This window comes from Buteo buteo, chromosome 11, assembly GCF_964188355.1.
Source record: "Buteo buteo chromosome 11, bButBut1.hap1.1, whole genome shotgun sequence".
In the NCBI taxonomy this organism is placed as follows: Eukaryota; Metazoa; Chordata; class Aves; order Accipitriformes; family Accipitridae; genus Buteo; species Buteo buteo.
Window position 1 is genome coordinate 29,052,650 of NC_134181.1, and position 18,248 is coordinate 29,070,897.

The 18,248-nt window shown below is 49.2% G+C and overlaps 1 protein-coding gene across 1 annotated transcript in view; it reads right to left on the reverse strand.

The window, feature by feature from the left end:
* The window catches only part of SGSM1 (small G protein signaling modulator 1), a 49,609-nt gene extending 31,361 nt beyond the window's left edge, over nt 1-18,248 (reverse strand). The window contains exons 1-3 of the mRNA XM_075041146.1: nt 18,196-18,248; nt 18,065-18,108; nt 4,644-4,719 (exon numbers count right to left, since the gene is read on the reverse strand). Of these exons, the coding sequence (XP_074897247.1) occupies nt 4,644-4,719; nt 18,065-18,108; nt 18,196-18,214 (139 nt within the window). The 5' untranslated portion in view covers nt 18,215-18,248. The remainder of the gene's footprint in view (nt 1-4,643; nt 4,720-18,064; nt 18,109-18,195) is intronic.

The window sequence follows — 18,248 nt, forward strand, 5'->3', positions numbered from 1 at the left end:
GTGCAGTCTCCATAGGAAAAACTCTCCCTGTGCTCTCCCAAGGGCTCAGAGGCTTGAGCACACAAACTAAGAGCACCTTGTCTACACTAAATGCAGGGGTAATGGTAGTTTCTTTTTTAACCTTATGATTTTTTAAGCCCAGATCATAACTTGCCTACTGTCACCACTGCAAACAGATGCTGCAAAGAGACTCTCCCCATCCCTAAGGATATAATCTATAGCAGAGACACACGGTGCAGGGTCTCCGTGCAGCTACACCCAGGTAAGGTGGGAGTTTTGATTCCTCGCAAAAGACTAAAGATATTTCTGAGATCCTGAGAGTGCTCTGGCCTGGCACAATTCAAACCACTCAGGGGTTGAGAACGAAGGCAGTCTCGGCACTGAAGTGGACAAGCCTCTTGGCTCATGCAGGCCCCCAGCCCTGCCGCCAGCTCTCCATCAGCCTCCCAGGGCAGCATGAACGTGACAGATGCCAACTCGCGTTTGTCTGCTTCAAACCCTTCCCTTGCAGGCAAAACAGGGCAGCTGGGAGCAGCAGCCCTTTCCTGCCAGACCACTGGTTTCATCAGAAGGGGTTTGCGGTACGCTGGCTACGCAGAGGATGAGGAGGGCTCAATGAGGAAGGCTCTGCAAGGAAGGCAGCTCTCCCCAGAGAAAAGGGCAGCTCTGCCTAGCCAGAGCCAGGCTTGCAGCAGCATGCTCTGCTTGTCAGGAAAAGAGGTTATTTATGAGCTCACCCGGCTCATGGATAGTCACAACACTGAGGAAGGTGCTCATATCATTCAAATGAGAGCGCAACAGCAGACAGACCAGAAGGTGTAGACACCAGAAGCCAGTGAAAGTGCAGCAGCATCATTAAGAAGACAGAAGGAACCAACAAGCCCTTCGTGCCTGGATGCCTCAGCTCTGTGTCGCAGGAGGCTATAAATAATTCCAGGCTGCGAAGCCTCGTGCTGCACAGAAAAGCAGAGAATGAGTCACACCTTGAAGTCTGTTCTGCTCTTTCGATGCCATTCGGTCGACAGCGTATAAAGGCACACAGGCCTGAAACAAGCATCTGCATGTCTTTTATACGAGGGCCCAGGAGAAAAGGAAGAAGGCAGCCTCTTTGCTCTCCAAAGCAGAAAAGGAGACCTCCTCACAGCTCCCTTCTCTTTCTTTTTTGTGCCTGTATCTGTGGATGCTACAGCCTTATTCAGTGGCGACAGCACTGCACGAGCCTTCTTGGAGCAACTTCTTCAAAAGCTAGTTTTTACCTACTTCTGTCATTTTCTTCCCAGCCTCCAAATTAGCAAGCTGCCCTTCAGCTATCTGTAAATTGAGGAATACCGCTCCCCCTCCACACGCTGTCTGCTGCATTTGCTCAGCAGCAGCCACATGGCCCCAGCCTGGGCATGCTGGAAGCGCAGCTGACTGTAACTCAGCAAACATCTCTGCTGAGAGCGACAGGCACAGCAAGCAGATCAGGCTGCAAACGGGAACAGGCTGCCACCCCCCTTACCTGGAAGCCAGGGCTCGTGGTGTCAGAGCAGAGCAGCAGAGAGGTTCCCTGGCACCTTCAGTCCCACGGCTGAGCCACAGAATGACAGGGAAGTTTCTTGGTTTGCCCTTTAAAGAAACTGCTTGCAGGGGACAGCCAGCCTCCTCCCCTTAACACAGCTTCTCTGTAGAAAGCAGGGAAGGTTTGTCAGCAGCTCTGTGCCCTGCAGAAAGGAGTACAGGTTGCTTCTGCCATCTAAGTGCTCTGCAGAGGCAACTGCTGGCCTGGGAAGGCCCCTGGTCTCAGGGGTTCACCACTGCATGGCAGCAAGGGACAAGGAGGTGCCCGAGACCTGCTCCAGGACCAGCCTGGCATGTTGCAGAGGCCAAGCTCTGCACAGCGGTGTCCCCAGGGATTCCACACAGACCTCCAGGACCACGACGAGCAGGAAGGCCGTGGCTATTAGGAAGGCTCAGGCCAAGGGAGCCCACAACACGGCATCGCTGGGCCCAGTCTCCGGCTCTGCAGCCACCAGCGTTGCAGCCTGCCTGCTCAGCCTTCGCTCCGCATGTTACCATAGACACTACCACGGCAGCGAAGAGCAGGGAGAGCCGGCACGTGGGGGATAGCACAGGCACCAGGGCTGCAAAATTGGTGAGTGGGCAGAGAGGGAGCACAGCTTCTTCCAGCAGAGCTACGATGATGCCTCCCGTCTGTCTTCTCAGTAGAAATGTGTGAAACGGAGAGGGCAGCGGGCAAGCACCGCAGCCTGCTAAACCACAGGGGAGGCACAGCTTCCTCCGCAGCGGTGCACGGCCAGTGAGTGTGTGAGATCAGACTGAGCCAGGAGAAAGGGCAGCACCCACCTTGCAGATGGAACCTCTACCCATGCCAGGGGCACAAGCACGCATGCCGCACTCCCCAAAAGTCCCTTCCAGGCAGGGACAGATGCTGTGCTGTAGGACAAGACATCCTGCCCTGGGTGTCAGTGGGCAGAGGGAACTCCAATCACTTCCATCAGGAGTCCAGTGTAGGAACCTTTTCTTGCAAAATTCAAGGACCATCCCAAGGAGGGAAATTCCACTGATTTTGGTGGATGGAGCTTCATCTCACACGTGCAAGAGGAGAGGCACAACAGGGTAAGACACAGCAGAATCACTAGCCCGCAGCAAGCCACCTTCAGCAAACTACCTCCATCATTTGCGCAGTGCTGTCAGTGACCAGCAGCAACAGCTTTTGCATCCACATCAACCTGAGAGCAGTACCTGGCAGGAGAATCACTGCGTCTGGCAGAACGGTCCATTGCAAAGCTGACTGCTGCTCTATATAACACTGCCAAGGGAAGGGGCTATAAACAGATTCAAAAACTAAGGCACCTGGGAAAACCACCATTGTGCAAGCCTACTACCAAGCTGCAGGACAGCAAGGGACTTGCTTTTCTTCCGTAGCGGTCACTGGTGTCTCCCCAAACCAGTATCCTACTCTCAGACAGTTGCTAGTGAGGAGATAGAGGCAGATGGAGGGCACCAGGCGCCTTGCCAAAGCATGCTCTCGAGCTCTGGGTGAGTGGGTAAACACTTGAGACTGACAGGGCTGCCAGGGCACGGAAATCACAGCTCACATCTCTGATTAATGCTGTCCCTTTGTTTCCTTGAAGCCCCCATCTGGCTCCAGCTCCATCCCACCTGCACCCCCAAGGGGCCAAGGAATTTTCTTATCCATGCAGCACCTAGCACAAAGGGCCTGTTCCACAGCCAGGGCTACAACCACCTCACTGATCCGACAGCCTGAAGTGCTTGCCCCGTTATCAACAGAATAAGAGTAATTGGTTTCTGCCTAGGTTTGAAATTCATCAAACACCCCCCAGTCCACCAGCCAGGTCTCCGTACTTTTGCAAACACTGACCCTGATAGCACTTGGCGGACTGGACAGCTGAAACTACTGAAAAAGCTGTTTTACCCGGGCATTGTCCAGGCAGACACTTATTCTCCAGCTTGGACAGGTGACCAAAGCTGCACAGAAGGGCCAAAAGAATAGAAATAATCTCATTTTACCACCTTGATTGCAAAGTCTCCCCCGATGATCAGCAGTGATCCTATTAAAGGGCAAAATTCTGTTTTCATCTGTCAGAGAAGAGGTGGCGAGCCAACATGTTGGGCCATTAGCATCGCTCTGCGGGCTGGTCCAGCCCCCAGAAACCTTCTCTCGTGCAGTGCAGCTTCTGAGAGGAGCCTGGGCACTGCTGCCAAACAAGCCTGCCAGCCACACCGCACGTTACTGCATCACAGTCACAGTTTGGGCTGCCACAAACCGTGCTGCTCCACGGGAGCTGGCGGGCTGCCCTGAATGCTCCTCCCGGGATGCGCTGGCCTGCCGAGCTCTGCACCAGGCAGGGTGCTGAGACCTGACCTCAAACTCGTTCCTGGTGGCACGTGTCACAAGGTTGCTCTCTCCTGCTCCACACTACCTCTGAGATACAAACACTCGTCCTTTCCTGCTCCACAGTTCTCGCCCAGAGTCGCCCCAGCATGTATGGCACACACAGTCCAACAGCTCTTCAGGGAGGTTTTTAAAAAAAGCTTTGCCAAGATTTTGATGGGTCCATTCTGAAACACTTCCACGTTTACAAAATTGTCACACCAGTAGAAAAAAAAGAGGTGAAAAAAGCAGGTTAAGTGAAAAGCACAGCTGCCAGAAAACAAGCTGGAAACCAGCACAATATCACAGCAGATCTTCCACAAACTCCATTTAAAATTCTTTAGCAGCCTTCAGCCTCTCTGCTCCTGCACTCAGGCAGACTGAAGACTCCCTTCCATAAATTCCTATTCCATAATAGCAAAGAAATATTTGGACTTGACAGACTTTCTGTTGCATCAATTCTCAAGGGAATTAAGAGATTATTTCTAGTATTTCTTAAGTGACTCTATACACTGCCAACATCCCTCCCTCTTTTGACACACCTCAATATATTTCAAGCCCAGAGCAAAGGCCTCAGGGACTCAGACCGCTGCCAGAACAACTCATCCTCAGGCACTAACCACCTCCCCAGCCCCAGAGCTGGAGCGTGCCTACCACAGTCCCTGCACTGGGCAGGGAAGGGTGAACATGAAGAGGATGCTCCAGCCCCCCAATTCATGTCAACATGTCGCCACCAGAGACTCACCACAGAAGGAGATGATGTGGCTGCTGTCCTCATGCACAAACTTCCTCGTCACTGCCTCCTCCATGATCTGCTTCACCTGTTGAACAGAGGTCTAGTTAGAGAAAATGTTGAATTTCAACCATAGACCAGAGTGAGGAAACCCGCGGTGAGTCGGCATGAGGTGCTCTGCTTGCTTCGTGTCTATAAGGAAACCTCTTCTGCTCTCCAAGTTCTCTAACTGCCTCAAACAGCTCAACAGGTCTCACAGAGTATCACTGCATCTTTGCTTGTTGAGCATCACCAGCTATTTAAAAAAGTCAGATATAAAAAAAAAAAAGGGTTGTTTTGTTTTTGAGAAACTTCAAAGTAAGAAAAACTATGAGCAGAGAATTAATTGCGGGAATCAAGCATCATTTAGATAAAAGACATCTTAATAAAGGTAACCAAATCTCATATTCAGTGCTTTTACAGTATTGTTATGTTCTTTCATTTTCTGGGGATTTGACAAATTTCATGTGACATAGCTGTCCCAAATGACTGTAGCTATCTGTGGATGCCAAAGAAGTCAATGAACACCTGGCACCAAATGTGCCCAGGAATGCTATTTGCATAGCAATGCAATCAGTCCTGCCCTCCAAGTGACTGAGTCTGTACTGCTCATGACACATTTCTGGCACTCATTTCAGTGCAATTAATCAAAAGGAAGCTGTCGTATAGGTTGTACATCAGGGGCACGATTAGGGGAAGAAAATAAATAGGAACCCACATAAATTAGGAGCATAATTTTTGCATACACAAGATGGGAGGTCAGACCTGCCAGGTAAGCAGGCTGCAGAGAACAGATTCCAGCTTTGGAGAAGCTCCCAGGACTGCCTAGCTACTCCACAGCAGTAGCTCAGAGGAGCCTGAGGAGTCAAGGACTACCAGAGCAAGAAATCCAAGTACCCCAAGCACTGCTGCTCTTCCACTAGTACCTGTCGCTGCCAGCACTGACACGGCCCAGCTTTCCCTCTCCCACCGAGAGCATCCATTTTGTAGCATACAGACCCCTCAGACCTGTTTCGGAGATATGGTAGGGTCACCCTGTAAAGAAGTGCTAATGAACTCATTGTGCATTAAAGCTGTCTGTTACACATGCCCTCAGAGCCAGCAGGTACAACACGCTGCTATGAGACTGGTTCCCCATGGCTCAGCTTTAGCAGCTCAGACAGAACAGGATTTATACTGCAGGGCTCGCCCTCACCCTTTGGACACAGAGCATTGCCCACAGTGCCTGCAGCCTCAACAGATGTACCTGAGCCAGCTCTCAGCTCTCCAGCCCACTTTCCCATGCAGACTGCGTTGTTTGCTTGGTATTTTGGAGCTAGAAAACTGGGCTAGGCTGAACTTTGTTCCAACCCTACACAGCAACAACTGCAGGTTGCAAACTTGAGTCGCTTATCAAAGGAGAGGATTTTTTTTAAGTGCCTTGACTGCCTATTTCCTATTTCCAACACAGGTTGCCAGCAGACTGTCCCACGCCTTGCTGAATGTCTCCTGTTGGAAGTATGCTGTCCTCCCGCCGTGTCTCCCAGCGCTCCTGCGAGCTACCTTGCTGATGTGCTGAACTCAGTTATTGTCTACAAGGAGGACGGTGAAAGGAGCATCTGAACACATGCCGCTGCTAAACAGTAATGGTTCAGTTACTGTACTCAACAGAGATGACTTCTCCCAGTGCCCACAAGTTGGGGGAATACTGCTCAGGGTGCTCTGACTTTCAGGGTGGGATTCTGCATGAAATGCCCTTAAAGCTGGATTATGTGGGGGAATATGGTCCTGCAATCAGGGCAGAGCAGGGAATGCAGAGCAGCTGAGAGCTGCCTCGACTCAGAAGCAACATCATCTCCATTTGCCCCCACACCTCTGTAGGATGCAGGAGCTGCACACAAGAGATGTGGAGTTTAGTGCTCAGGGAGGTTTGAGCCTTGCTCAGAAAGTGCTGGAGAAGTAGGTGTTATTAATGAAGTAGGCAGCCCTAGACTGATGGCCCCATGAACCACCATAGCTCTGCCAGCTGCCATCCTCCAGCCACACTGCTTCCTCGACACCATGCCCACCACAGCCTCGCTGGCAAAGCTCTGCCAGCTCATACCAGCAGACCATAGGATCTGCCATCCCTCTGCCTGTCCCCCCATCACCCCACAGCCCTGGTGTCAACACTGCAGCCTTTTCAGGCAGACCCCACCTGTCCTGCTCTCAAGGTGCCATGCCTTTTACAGCCAGGCTGCCCTATCGTGCTTGGAGCACCGGTGACTTCCATCCCCAGCTGTCACCCTCCCTAATCCTGCCGAAATCAGCAAAACTCCAGGTGAATGTTTGGCCCTTAAATGTTCAGTTCCTAACTGTTCTTTTTAAATGCAGAGCTGCCAGCATGCCTGGATCTCATCTTCTAGTGCCTCTATAACATCTTGCTTTTCACTCTTTAGTTTCAGAAAACGCAGGGGAAAGGGTTCAGAGTGCAGAGATGTGGGTGTAAGAGAGGCTCTGCTTATCAAGATGTTCTCTCTAAAGGCACCGGGAGGAGGAAAAAACAGCAGGTCAAGACTTGACCAAGCAAACCTTATATGTATAAAAGACCTTTAATGGCATCATTTGGGGAATTAAACTCCTTTGAAAGATTTAATCAAGGTCATTCAGGCACAGCTGACAGCAGCTCAATAAAGGAAATCCTTTTACAAATATGGATTAACAAAAAAAGTCATATCTAAAGCCAAAAACATCTCTGCATGTCAAAACAATCAGGTCAGCTTCCAGTGCTGCTCTGCTCCAACGTGCTGGGTGATTAACAGAGCCTGCTTGTGAATTCGGCGGGAGCAAGACTTGCACAGTGATTTCACCTGTATCCCAGCACTCAGATGAGCTGACAATGAGTCAGGAACTCACAGCACGGAACATCACCAAGATGGATCTTGGGACTGGAGGTGGCTCAGAGTGCTGGAAATTCACCTTGGCACAGCACGATACAGCTCCTGCAGCTCCTACATCCCAACTCTTCGCTCAGAGCAGCAACTCCAGCTGCTGAACACCCCAGGCACAGAGGTCTCCACTTCCAGAGACCCACAAAAAAAATCTCCCTCCTCTACCTCAGTGCTTATTGTGGCAAGTGGCCCAAAACTGCAGCTGTCCCCTATCAGGGCACCTTCCTGCAAGGCAAGCCAGGTGAGGTTAGCAAACCCTTCATTTCATTACACCCCAGGCATAGTTTTACCCCTTGTACTGTTGCCACATGCTGAGCACCACAGAAGGGGGCAGCTGCAATCCTCAGGCTTCACGGCTCCAGCAGTGTTTTATTTTAAACTTTAACAACAGAAGGACCACTGTGAAACAGAAACAGAGCAAGTCCCAGCAACAGGAAAGGAGTCACCCTCTTCCATTTGCTGCATTATAGAGAGACTTATCCCTTGACCCGGGCTGCAGTGGTGAATTAGAGATGGGAAACGGCACACACTTATTGTCCAGCAGCAACCAGTGCCCAGGTGCACACCAAAACAGAGTTCCTCCTTTTCGTCCACCTGACATTACAAATGTCCAACAAAAACATGCCAATCCCTGCTTTTGAAACCCTGATCAGCCCAAGAACCATCACCAATCAGGCCCTTGTCGCAGCCCTGGCAGAAAGGTCCAGCAATGCATGCCTTGGGGCCCTCAGGGATTCCCCAAAATTAGGCTCTCCCAGCAGGTTGAGTTGTCTTCATCCAAATGGCTTATGGCCCTCACCTGGCCAGGCTGAGCTTCCTCCGTCAGCGGGTCATGGGCACTTCCCTCTCACATATCCAACTAATCTACTAAAAAACAATGAACACACAGATATAAAATGTACTCTCATGGCAACACTGGTATTGCCCCTATTTTAATCCCCTCAAAATACATTTGAGCATCAATGCACATAGCTACATAGTTACCAGCTTCTGATTAAATTAGGAACGTATTCAAATTTAAGCAGTATATTCAAATGTTTGTCAGACACCTTTCATGCAAGCCGTCATCTCACTGCTCTGATGCAACGCCTGCAGTCACACCTACCGCAGGACTGCCTTCTGTGGGGCACGGACCATCTGCTTATCCAGTGCCTGTGGAGCAACCAGCACAGTGGGACTCCAGCTCTGACTGGGCATCTTGGTGCCAATACAGCACAAACAACCTGCACTCTCAAGGCACACAAAAAAAACCTTCCAAGAGACGCAGTTTAGTGGAAAATTACTCATTACAAGAAAAAAAAAAAAAACCAACACTGTATTGACTGAGGTTATCACACTAAACAAAATAAATCAAAGATATCTAAAGAAACAGAAGTGGAAAGGGCATTACAACAAGGGCACTCACCCGACATGAAGCGCTAGAGCAGAACCGGAGCAGCTATACAACAACTACAAAGCCCCAATAGGTAGGAGCCAGACAGATAGATACAGTCTCGTAACAGAAAACAAGTTATACCGAGAAAGTTTTCAAACAAAACAATCTTACATTTGCCCATAAATGGACATGGCTGGCATCTATCTGTAGGACAGCTCCAATGCAGAGAACCCCAAAACTCTCGACAGGTCTCCTATGCTGTTGTCTGCAGATCCCAAAGGACTCTCCCACCTGGACCCCAGCCCCTCCACAGCCAGCTGGAACCACAAACAGTGCAGCAGCAGCCATCCGCCACAGTGCTCCCGGACCCTCTCCTGAAAGCGAAGTGGGTTTGTGACACTGCAGGGATGGAGAACACCAGCTAACCCACGGTTGGCTCACTCCATAGAGAAGACTTGAACAGCCTCTAAATATGCTGCATTCCAGCATTTTAATGCTAATTGTCATATTGTAGCCAGAACAATCTCAACAAATGAAACTGCCCACTCTTTATCTAAAGCCAGTCTAAGGAAAATGAGATGTTTGCTCTTCTTTTATTAGAAAGGAAATTAAAACAGCAACTAATAATTCAGGTGTAGGTAAACTCAAGAGGAATATCATAAAATATTCCACAGAAATAAAAACACTTCTCCTGGCTCCAGCTGTGAGCACAGGACAAGTCACCCCCTGCTCTGGGACAGCAGGGTCACAGGGAGACCCCATAACAAGGTGTCCATACAAACCCAACAGCATCAACTGCAGTTCCAAAAATACAATAAAAGACAGGCTAGTCTCGACATTACTGTCTGACTCACTGACTTGTGAACAAGTGAGCTAGTCCTTCTTTGTTTCATGTGCATGTCTGAATTACAAGGAAAACAATTTCTTTTCCTCTTTGTCCCTTCTCCAAACCTGGATCCAAGAGCCACAGGCAATAAGAAGAGTCCTTGGGTTATTCCATGAATCGGGGGCATCAGGAATCCCAGCGCACCCACTTCAGACCAGGGATTTGAGCTTGCACCCCCATACCTCCAGTGAGGCTCCGAATCCCAGAGGTCTCAGCCTCTCCTTTGGCTCCCCTGGGCCTGGCCAGCTCCATTGCAGCCAAAACATTGCTATTAAAATTTTGTTTGACACACTGCTTCCCCCTGCCCCTGCTTCAAAAATAAATGAAAACAAAACCTTACCTATCCAACAGTCCCCAGACCCCAATGAGAGATGCAGGCTTAGATCTCTCTGCTCCAAAATGCCCAGGGTTACGGTTCATCTCAAAGTCCAACTTGCCCATAACAGAGCTTCATAACCGTACCCAGTCCCAGCTGTCATTTACATTGGTGGAGCAAGCCAAATATTACAGCAGTTACAATAACCACCGAGGTGCAGAGATCAGGAGCAAACCAATAACTCTGGGTTTAATTAGTCTAAGGCAATATTGACTCACAACTCTGTTTTACCTGACTGGATGTTTCCAGGCAAGTCACCATACAACCTGTACTCCAGATGTTTACAGTCACAATTTTCTCTGCCACGCTTCTTGCAAAGCCTTTCGCTGGTTATTAAGGCATCTGTATTGAAGCGCAGCATCTCCCATATATTATTTGGCCACGCTCGTAACTCTGTGGAATTGTTTATACCAAGCCAGATGCAAACAGAGTGCCCAGCTTGATCCTTTTCCGAGTCCTGTTTCTAGGTGAAGCTTGGTCACTTTGCCAGAAGGGCTGCAGAACAGCAAGCTCTGTGCAATACGGCTGCGGTGACGCTCCCAGGCATGGGCCTGTTTGCTAGACCCAGCCTCACGGGTCCCCAAGACAGGACCCTGGCAGGCGGCCTCTGGTATGGACACACACAGGTAACCGAGCAGTGAGGCCGACAGCCGGGTGCTCAGACTCCTTTGTCCCCCTCCAAAGGGGCAAAGCAGCCAGACACTGAAGCACGTAGGGCCAGAGCAATGGGAGAGCAGAACCAGGTCTGATTTCAGCCCTTGTAGTGGGACTTTCCACAAAGAGAGTCACTTCATATAAGTAAAAGCTACAATACAATAAACGTCTCCAGTGATTGAGTTGGTCTTTGCAAAAGTACGGTTTTAGAAACTGCTATCAATCTGGTTTGGTCAGAAACTGTAAGACCTTCTGCTGAATGTTCATGTAACCTGTAATCCTGAAAACAAAAGACTTACAGTAAAAAATACAGTGGAAATTAAGATGTTTTCTGCTACCTCTGAACATCCACCTCTGCATGGGATGTCCAGGATTTGGGTGGGATGAGATGAGGCAACACCAGAGCCAGGAACCTGCACTGCCTATATCTTCTCAGTCTCCACCTTGCCTAGGAGGGCAACCAAGCACCAACCATCATGGTGCCAGACAAAACTAGTCTGCTCACCAGCAGCACTGCAACAGCTCTGAAAAACCCCAGCAGATACAGGAGCAGCCTTGGAAATCCCTCCCCCTTCCCATCTCTTTCTAACAGACTGCAGGAAGATGACTCCTATCCCAAGAAAGAGCATCCTAATAAGCATCCAGCACAGACAAGCACTGTCTTCTGGATCTACAAATGCCGCTTGTCATTCAAGTCTCTTCACTAAATCTCAGTGCATTTCTTTTCCATTAACTTGTTTAATCTGCTCTTCTATGTTAAAAAAACCCCAAATCTAAACAAAGAGACAAAAAAACCCCATAACCCACCCCACCACCCCCCAAAAAACCCACACTGATGATATAGGCTTTAAACTTGGTTTGCTTTTGTATGTCCGCTCTTCAAATTCTTTTATGAGCTGGTGTTTTCTCATTCTCATTGCAGTCTTTAAGTGCTGCTTTGACTACATGTTGGAAGTTAATTCTAGCACTTAAAAATCCCATTTTACATGTCAGTTTTGGTGCAACAAGTCCACGTGGGCACTCCTTGATGTAATCTGAGCATTTCTTTAATTGCTTCTCTGAATCAAGGTCTCTTTCCAGGAATAAGTTCTGGTTAAGCTCCACAGGAAACAGTTTCCAATACACTGTGCAAGACTTGTACACGTAGCACTACAGTATTATCATTTCTCAGGTATTATAAAATGCTAAAGGATCACTTAGTGAAGCAGATGCAATATTAGGACTGTCCTAGGTATGTTCATATTTGCAAGGACAAACATGATTCCCTTGCACCGCAGTTCCAGCAGTCACACTGCAGGGCTTTGCCACCAGGTCACCCAGTTAATGTTTCCCCGCAGAAACACGAGGCTGGCTTTTTTCTCCAGCTCTTAGGTTGGCTTGTACCAAAGATGGTTCAGTGTCCCAAGGCAAAGCAAGTGCAGCATCTCTGTTCAGCTCTAGGACACAAAGACATTACCCCAAACCCCAAGTCCTCCACTTCTGGCCTGTCCACTCCAGTGCCCACAGAAATCTCTGTGGGGCACAGCATGCTGGGGATGGTAAATAGAAAAACCAGTACATTCAATCACACCATCTGCGCTGCAGCTAAAAGCCACTTTTTCAGCTAAAGTGGAGCTTCTCAGTTCAATACCTTTCACAAACCAGATTTATCTTCTCATTCGAAAATGAAATGTCTGCCTATCGCCTGCCTTGTTGCTACAACATCCTTTTTTAGCAGACTTGTTTATAAAATTCACATTATCAAACTCAGTGTTGCAACATACAGTTTCTTATCTTTCCAGCAACAAACACCCTGATTATTCCAAAAGCAGGTGCCAGACAGACTTTTCCAGCACCATCACAAATTGCAGCCAAGCTCTGCCACTTACCTAAGTTTACTAGCTGACCACTAAGTAATTCCAATTAATTGTGCTCCAATCAGTTAAAACACTGCCAGCTTCAGAGTACATGCACTATTTACACAAGAGACTTCAAGTACTCTCGCCAGCCATTTCGATGGACCACCGAGAACACGGCCTCCTCGTGGGAGGACAGCACAGGGACAGCTCCAATGGCACCACGCACTTTACATGCACTTGCCTTTAAAGCCGTTTGGCAGCTCCATATTCTTGCTGCCACAGAAACATTTATCGCAATCCTGCCAATTGAGACATCTGGCTTTTATAAAAGTCTTATTTAATTATTTATCATCACTTACTAAACAAAACATAGCACTTTCTGCAGCTGAGGTATCATCCACGTGACACGTGGGATTTTCAGACTTTCCACAGGAATCATGTGCACTCACAGCTGGGAACTGGGCTGAGCCTCCTTGGGGGGCTAAGGAGGAAGAAGGTGGTTATATGCGTTAACTCTGAATATTTGGACAGTTTGCTGGAAAAGAAGACAATAAATAGAAGGGTCCATAATGCAACATTGCACCTTGGGGGAAACAGGAATGATCCCAGTGACGTATATTTGCTGACAGTATTTTGCACCAGACTTTCTTCACAGGGCATCAACTTTTGGCCAAAAATCCATACGTACGACACTAATTTAAGATCACTTAAATTCATGTTATAGCTGGTTCTATTCCTGTTGTGCTTGTCAAACACAAACTTCCATGCCATCTGTTGGCACTGCTGGTACTGCTAGCTGTGAGATGCTCAATAAAGACACTGCAACATTTCAGGAAAAACTTTAGTCATTTCTCTGTTTTCAATGCCTGATCTCAAAGCTTTACCCTGTTTTGTTCTGCACCCATCAAACCACAAAGCTTCTGTTTTCCAAGGTGCTAAATGTTACGCTGACAAGCGTTTTGGATTCAATTAACAAACGTGGCAAAGACTGACACTACTCGCACTGAAACCAAGTGCAACTTCCAGCCCCAAATTGCTTTGAAGTCCTGAATCTGTGCAAAAACAGGTATTTCCATGGCGACAGTCAGGACGCCACAAGGAGAAGAGGATGACATTTTGGCAGCAGAGAGGAGAAGCTGGGTGGGGAGGAAGGAGGCTCCTCTGGCATACAGATCTCGTCTCCCTGTATGCTGAGAAGGAAGACGAAGGAAGGAGGAGAGCAGCACGAAACCTTTTCTGGGTATGAGAGATCAAGCCAGGGGGTTCTGGAGTATGAGAGCACTTCTGCACACCACTGCTTTTATCTTCAAAAGGAGAGAAAATGGTCCCCAGTGATTAGTAATACTCTCTTCAGAAGAGGTCGATGCAGGCAATCGAGAAATGCTGCATTAAAGCTGTCTGTTTACTTTTGATATAGGAACATTTGAAAAAGGCTGACCTGGGTGCTTGAGAGGCATCAGAAAGTCCCTCTGCAAATAGCAGCTTTCATTACAAACCTGCAGCTTATCATCCTCATCTTCATTTTGCCTGAACAGTTTTGACAGCTACACAAAGGCCTTTTTTTTTTAAATTGGCCTTGAGAACATTTAAAGCTATCAACATTAATTTTTCAAATCCTAATAACATTAAATTAATTTACAATTTTCTACCAATCCAGAATGAAATAGCTGGCATTGACACCCGCAATCTGATATTTTGGAACCACAGGCATACATACACGCTCCAGAAAAACAAACCCAAGCTGCAAAAATATTGTTCTTACCAGTCATTCTGTGTTACTTAGCCACAAACTAGACAATATGGCTGTGTAGCGGGGGCACATCATTTAAAGGGTGGGAGGAAGAGAGACTGACTGTTGTCCCTATGATATATGATGATGGAATTAGTCAACAGCTCCATAGTGACAACCATTCAAGCTATTAAAAAATAAAAAATATATCCAATAGAAGACCGTGGGACATCAGCAAGCGAGCAGGCTTTGGTCAGTCAACAACAGTTTCTCAAAAAATTCTAACAGGCAGCAAAATGTTCAATACAGGCACAGCAGTTATTGACGAGTAAAAGACTTAAAGCTACTCACTGAGTGGCAGGTTAAATATAAACTAAATTTGTGCAGAAGAATAAGCAAGACAACTGTTTACTTTCATATTCCATTCAGCTTTTCACACAACTAATTTTCCAGGCACAGTGTAGTACAGCCTGTGTTTCACGGGTAACACCTGCTTCCCCACCTATTCTTGTATGCACTGCAATTACCTAGAGGTAGTCAAAAACATACCACAGGATTCTCCTCTATTAAAAATGAAACCTGCAAAAGAAGGGGAGGAGCATGGATTGCAAGAAGAATATTTTTAGTTGAAAATCCAACACCCTTTTAAACCTGTATATTTCAGGCTCTGGTTTTTAAAGAAGCCTCATTGCATCTGATAAAAACTCTAAAAAAAAAAAAATCAGAGAAGATTTGGCTATGCTTCTTATCCTGCATAACAGGAAACAGGATTCCTCAGAAAGTCATACTTCCACTCCTTCCCTTGCAGTCCGCTGACAAATAGTCAACTTTGCAGCTTTCAGAATTAGTTTGATTTGTTATGACTATATGGGGGGGACACAGGGGAGAGGAAAAAGACGGTGGTAGCACAACTCATTTCAGCCTGTAAATCTACTGCAGAACAGGACTACTTAAAAATAAAAATGCATTAACCATGGCAACAACCAAATATCAAAGTCCATTTGCTCATTGCGGTGCTTTGGGTAATGTCAATTTACTGTTTCTCTACCTTCTCTAATCAGACCTCATCTTCACAATATTTTATTCATTCAGTTATCACACTAGGATGACAGACGTGGCGTGGCTTCCCAAGTACGATCCATGGCCATCGCCAGTCTCAGTGGTGTTCACCTGCACTTGAGGACCCCAGAAGATCACACAGAGCCATGGCTGAAGCAAAACCAGACATGGTCTAATGAAATGAGAATATGCAGTTTTGTGAAAGGTAAAAATTCCGGCGGGGGGGGCGGGGGAAGAGAGGGACTTCTGCAGTTGGCCATTTCTACCACTCCTTGGGAGTCTGTACAAGCTCCCAACTTAACCTGAAGTCAGTCTAGGAGAGGAATTAAAAACAGAAGCATGAGCAAAATGGGCCTAGTGAGCAGGGAGCAACAGGCAAAAGAATGCCCCACCAGCTCCCAATTTCAGGGATGTTGCTAAATAATTAACTACATAACCGACGAGATCATGTTTCCCCAGGTTTTTTTAAATCCTAACAGAGCAAAGCCCAGGTGGAGAAAGGGCAGAACACGGGTCTGACATGGAATTCCCCCACCTGTGTGGCTGTGCACAGGCAGCCCCACCTCGCTGGACCAAGGCCCCTACCACGTCTCACTACTTCCAGCAGGCACTGAGCTGGGAGAAACCTGAAGGAAAGTGCCTGTGCAGGCAAAGAACCCACATCCACAACAAAGTCCTGAGGCAGAGCCCAGAGTGATGAGACCACCAGAAAAAAAATCTCTGCTCTGCGTCAGCACTGCCCTTACTAAAGGACTGCTGGAGAGATACCAGACTGTGTCAAACACCTATGTCATGGCACCATGATGCATCGGCCGGTGGCATTTCACCAGAGCAGAAGGGCTTTCCCCGTACACCACCTCTCTCCTTCAATCTTTACTTGCGTTCACCAAACCCTCGTACGCTATGTTTATTTTACAAAAAGCCAGCAGAAGGGCATGTCACAACCCCCAGCTCTCCTCCCCTAGACACAAGCTGCACTTTCTACAAGCACACAGCCCCTGGAGGGAGAGCAAAGGGACAGAAGCCTAGTACTGTACGCCAGCATGGAAGATGCTTGGGTGCAGTGACAGCCCGCAGAGACCACAGTGGTCTCCAGAAGGAAGCTCCTGTCTGCTGGCTGAGTGGTTTAACCAGCACACCGATGGGCAATCCTCGCCTCCCAACCTGCAGCGGCAGTCGACACGCAGCCTGCTGTTTTGTCTCTCTCCACTCAGGAGGAGTCGCAGACAGACAGTAATAATGAGATGTCAGCTTTATCCACAATGCTAAATAAATGTCATACCCTTTTTCTGGTTTAATAGCTGTTGCCAAGGCAACAAGTAGTATTCCTTACCACCACACCCAGCACAGGATTAAAGGTGGGAAGTGGTCTGGATGAACAGCCAAACACACTGCGCTGTCACCCTCCCCAGACCTACCACCCACGGGTCTTCTTCACCCTACTCCAAGCAGTGTCTCCAGCAGGGATGTTCCACTTCCTGGAGCCTGTAACCTGGATATCAAGATGCCCTTAAGACCAGAAACAAAACACCACGCATCACACCCTCCAAAATCCCAGGGGAGGTGACCTGCAGGGACAGACCACAGGCAGGAGAGGACAACAGCTCCGGGCAATCCAGTGCTCCACCACATGGCAGAGCAAGTCCAGGTTCCCCTGCAGCGGGTCCCACAACATTCAGCCACTTCAGACTCGGCAGCCATAGATGGGTGGCTCAGCCGGCCCCGCTGGCCCACGCAGCCCACCTCCCTGCACAAACAACACACGAACTACGCGGCAGAAGCAGTGGGACTCTCAGCTCCCTGCCTAGATCTACCGTCAGCTCACTGTGTTAATGCTACACACGTTATAAACACTAAGCTCTGCACAGACAAGAGGAGCTTGAGGCAGCTCAGCATAACACACAGTATAAACTAATAGAGAGTTAAAGATGTCCGAGAAGGGAGGCCAGGTGTAAAATGCCATCGATTTGCACTGGACGCAAAAACACACATGTGCAGGTTCCCCATTTTCTTGACTGGCTGGCCCTCCAACGCCCGGCTGCCTCTCGCCCCACCAAAAAACACTCTGCTGCAACGAGGGGTTCGTCCCATCTCAGCTCCCAAGGTGAGCAGCACCGGGAGTCGCCCCTTTTTCCCTGCGGAAAATCACAACTTGTGAGAGCGGCTCTGCCACCAGGGAAAGCTGATTTTCAAGAGATACAGGACACTGGGGTGCCGAAATTCGCCGGTGCTGCTGCGGAGGGATGCTCCTCCACCTGCCCAGGTTCGCCTGGCGGCTGGAGCCCACACCGCCCGGGGTGGGCTCACGCTCCGACCCGTAGCCCTGCTCAGGGTCGGGGGGCTTTTCTGGGGGAGGAGGCGGCTGTTAAATTCGCTGCAGCAGCAGCGGCAGGAGCCAGGGGGATACTGCGGGCAGACGAGCCCGGGGCCGGGGCTCCCCTCCGGGGAGGGTCCCGCCTCAGACGCCCATCACGGCGGGCCGGGGAGGGTCACCGAGCCGTGACAGGGAACCGGGGGGGGGGGGGGGGGGGAAGACGGGGACGGGGGCCGCCGCGGTCCCGCACCCACCTCCTTCTTGACGGTTCGCAGCAGCCGCTGCCGGGTCTCCGCCTCTGTGGGGAGAAGGGGGAGAGGCCCGTTAGCCCGGTCCCGGTCCCGGCCCCGCCGCCCAGCGCCCCCGGCCCCACCGCCCGCTGTACCCGCCGGGGCCGCCGCCATGTCCGCCCTCCTCCTCCTCTCCGCAGCGCCGGCA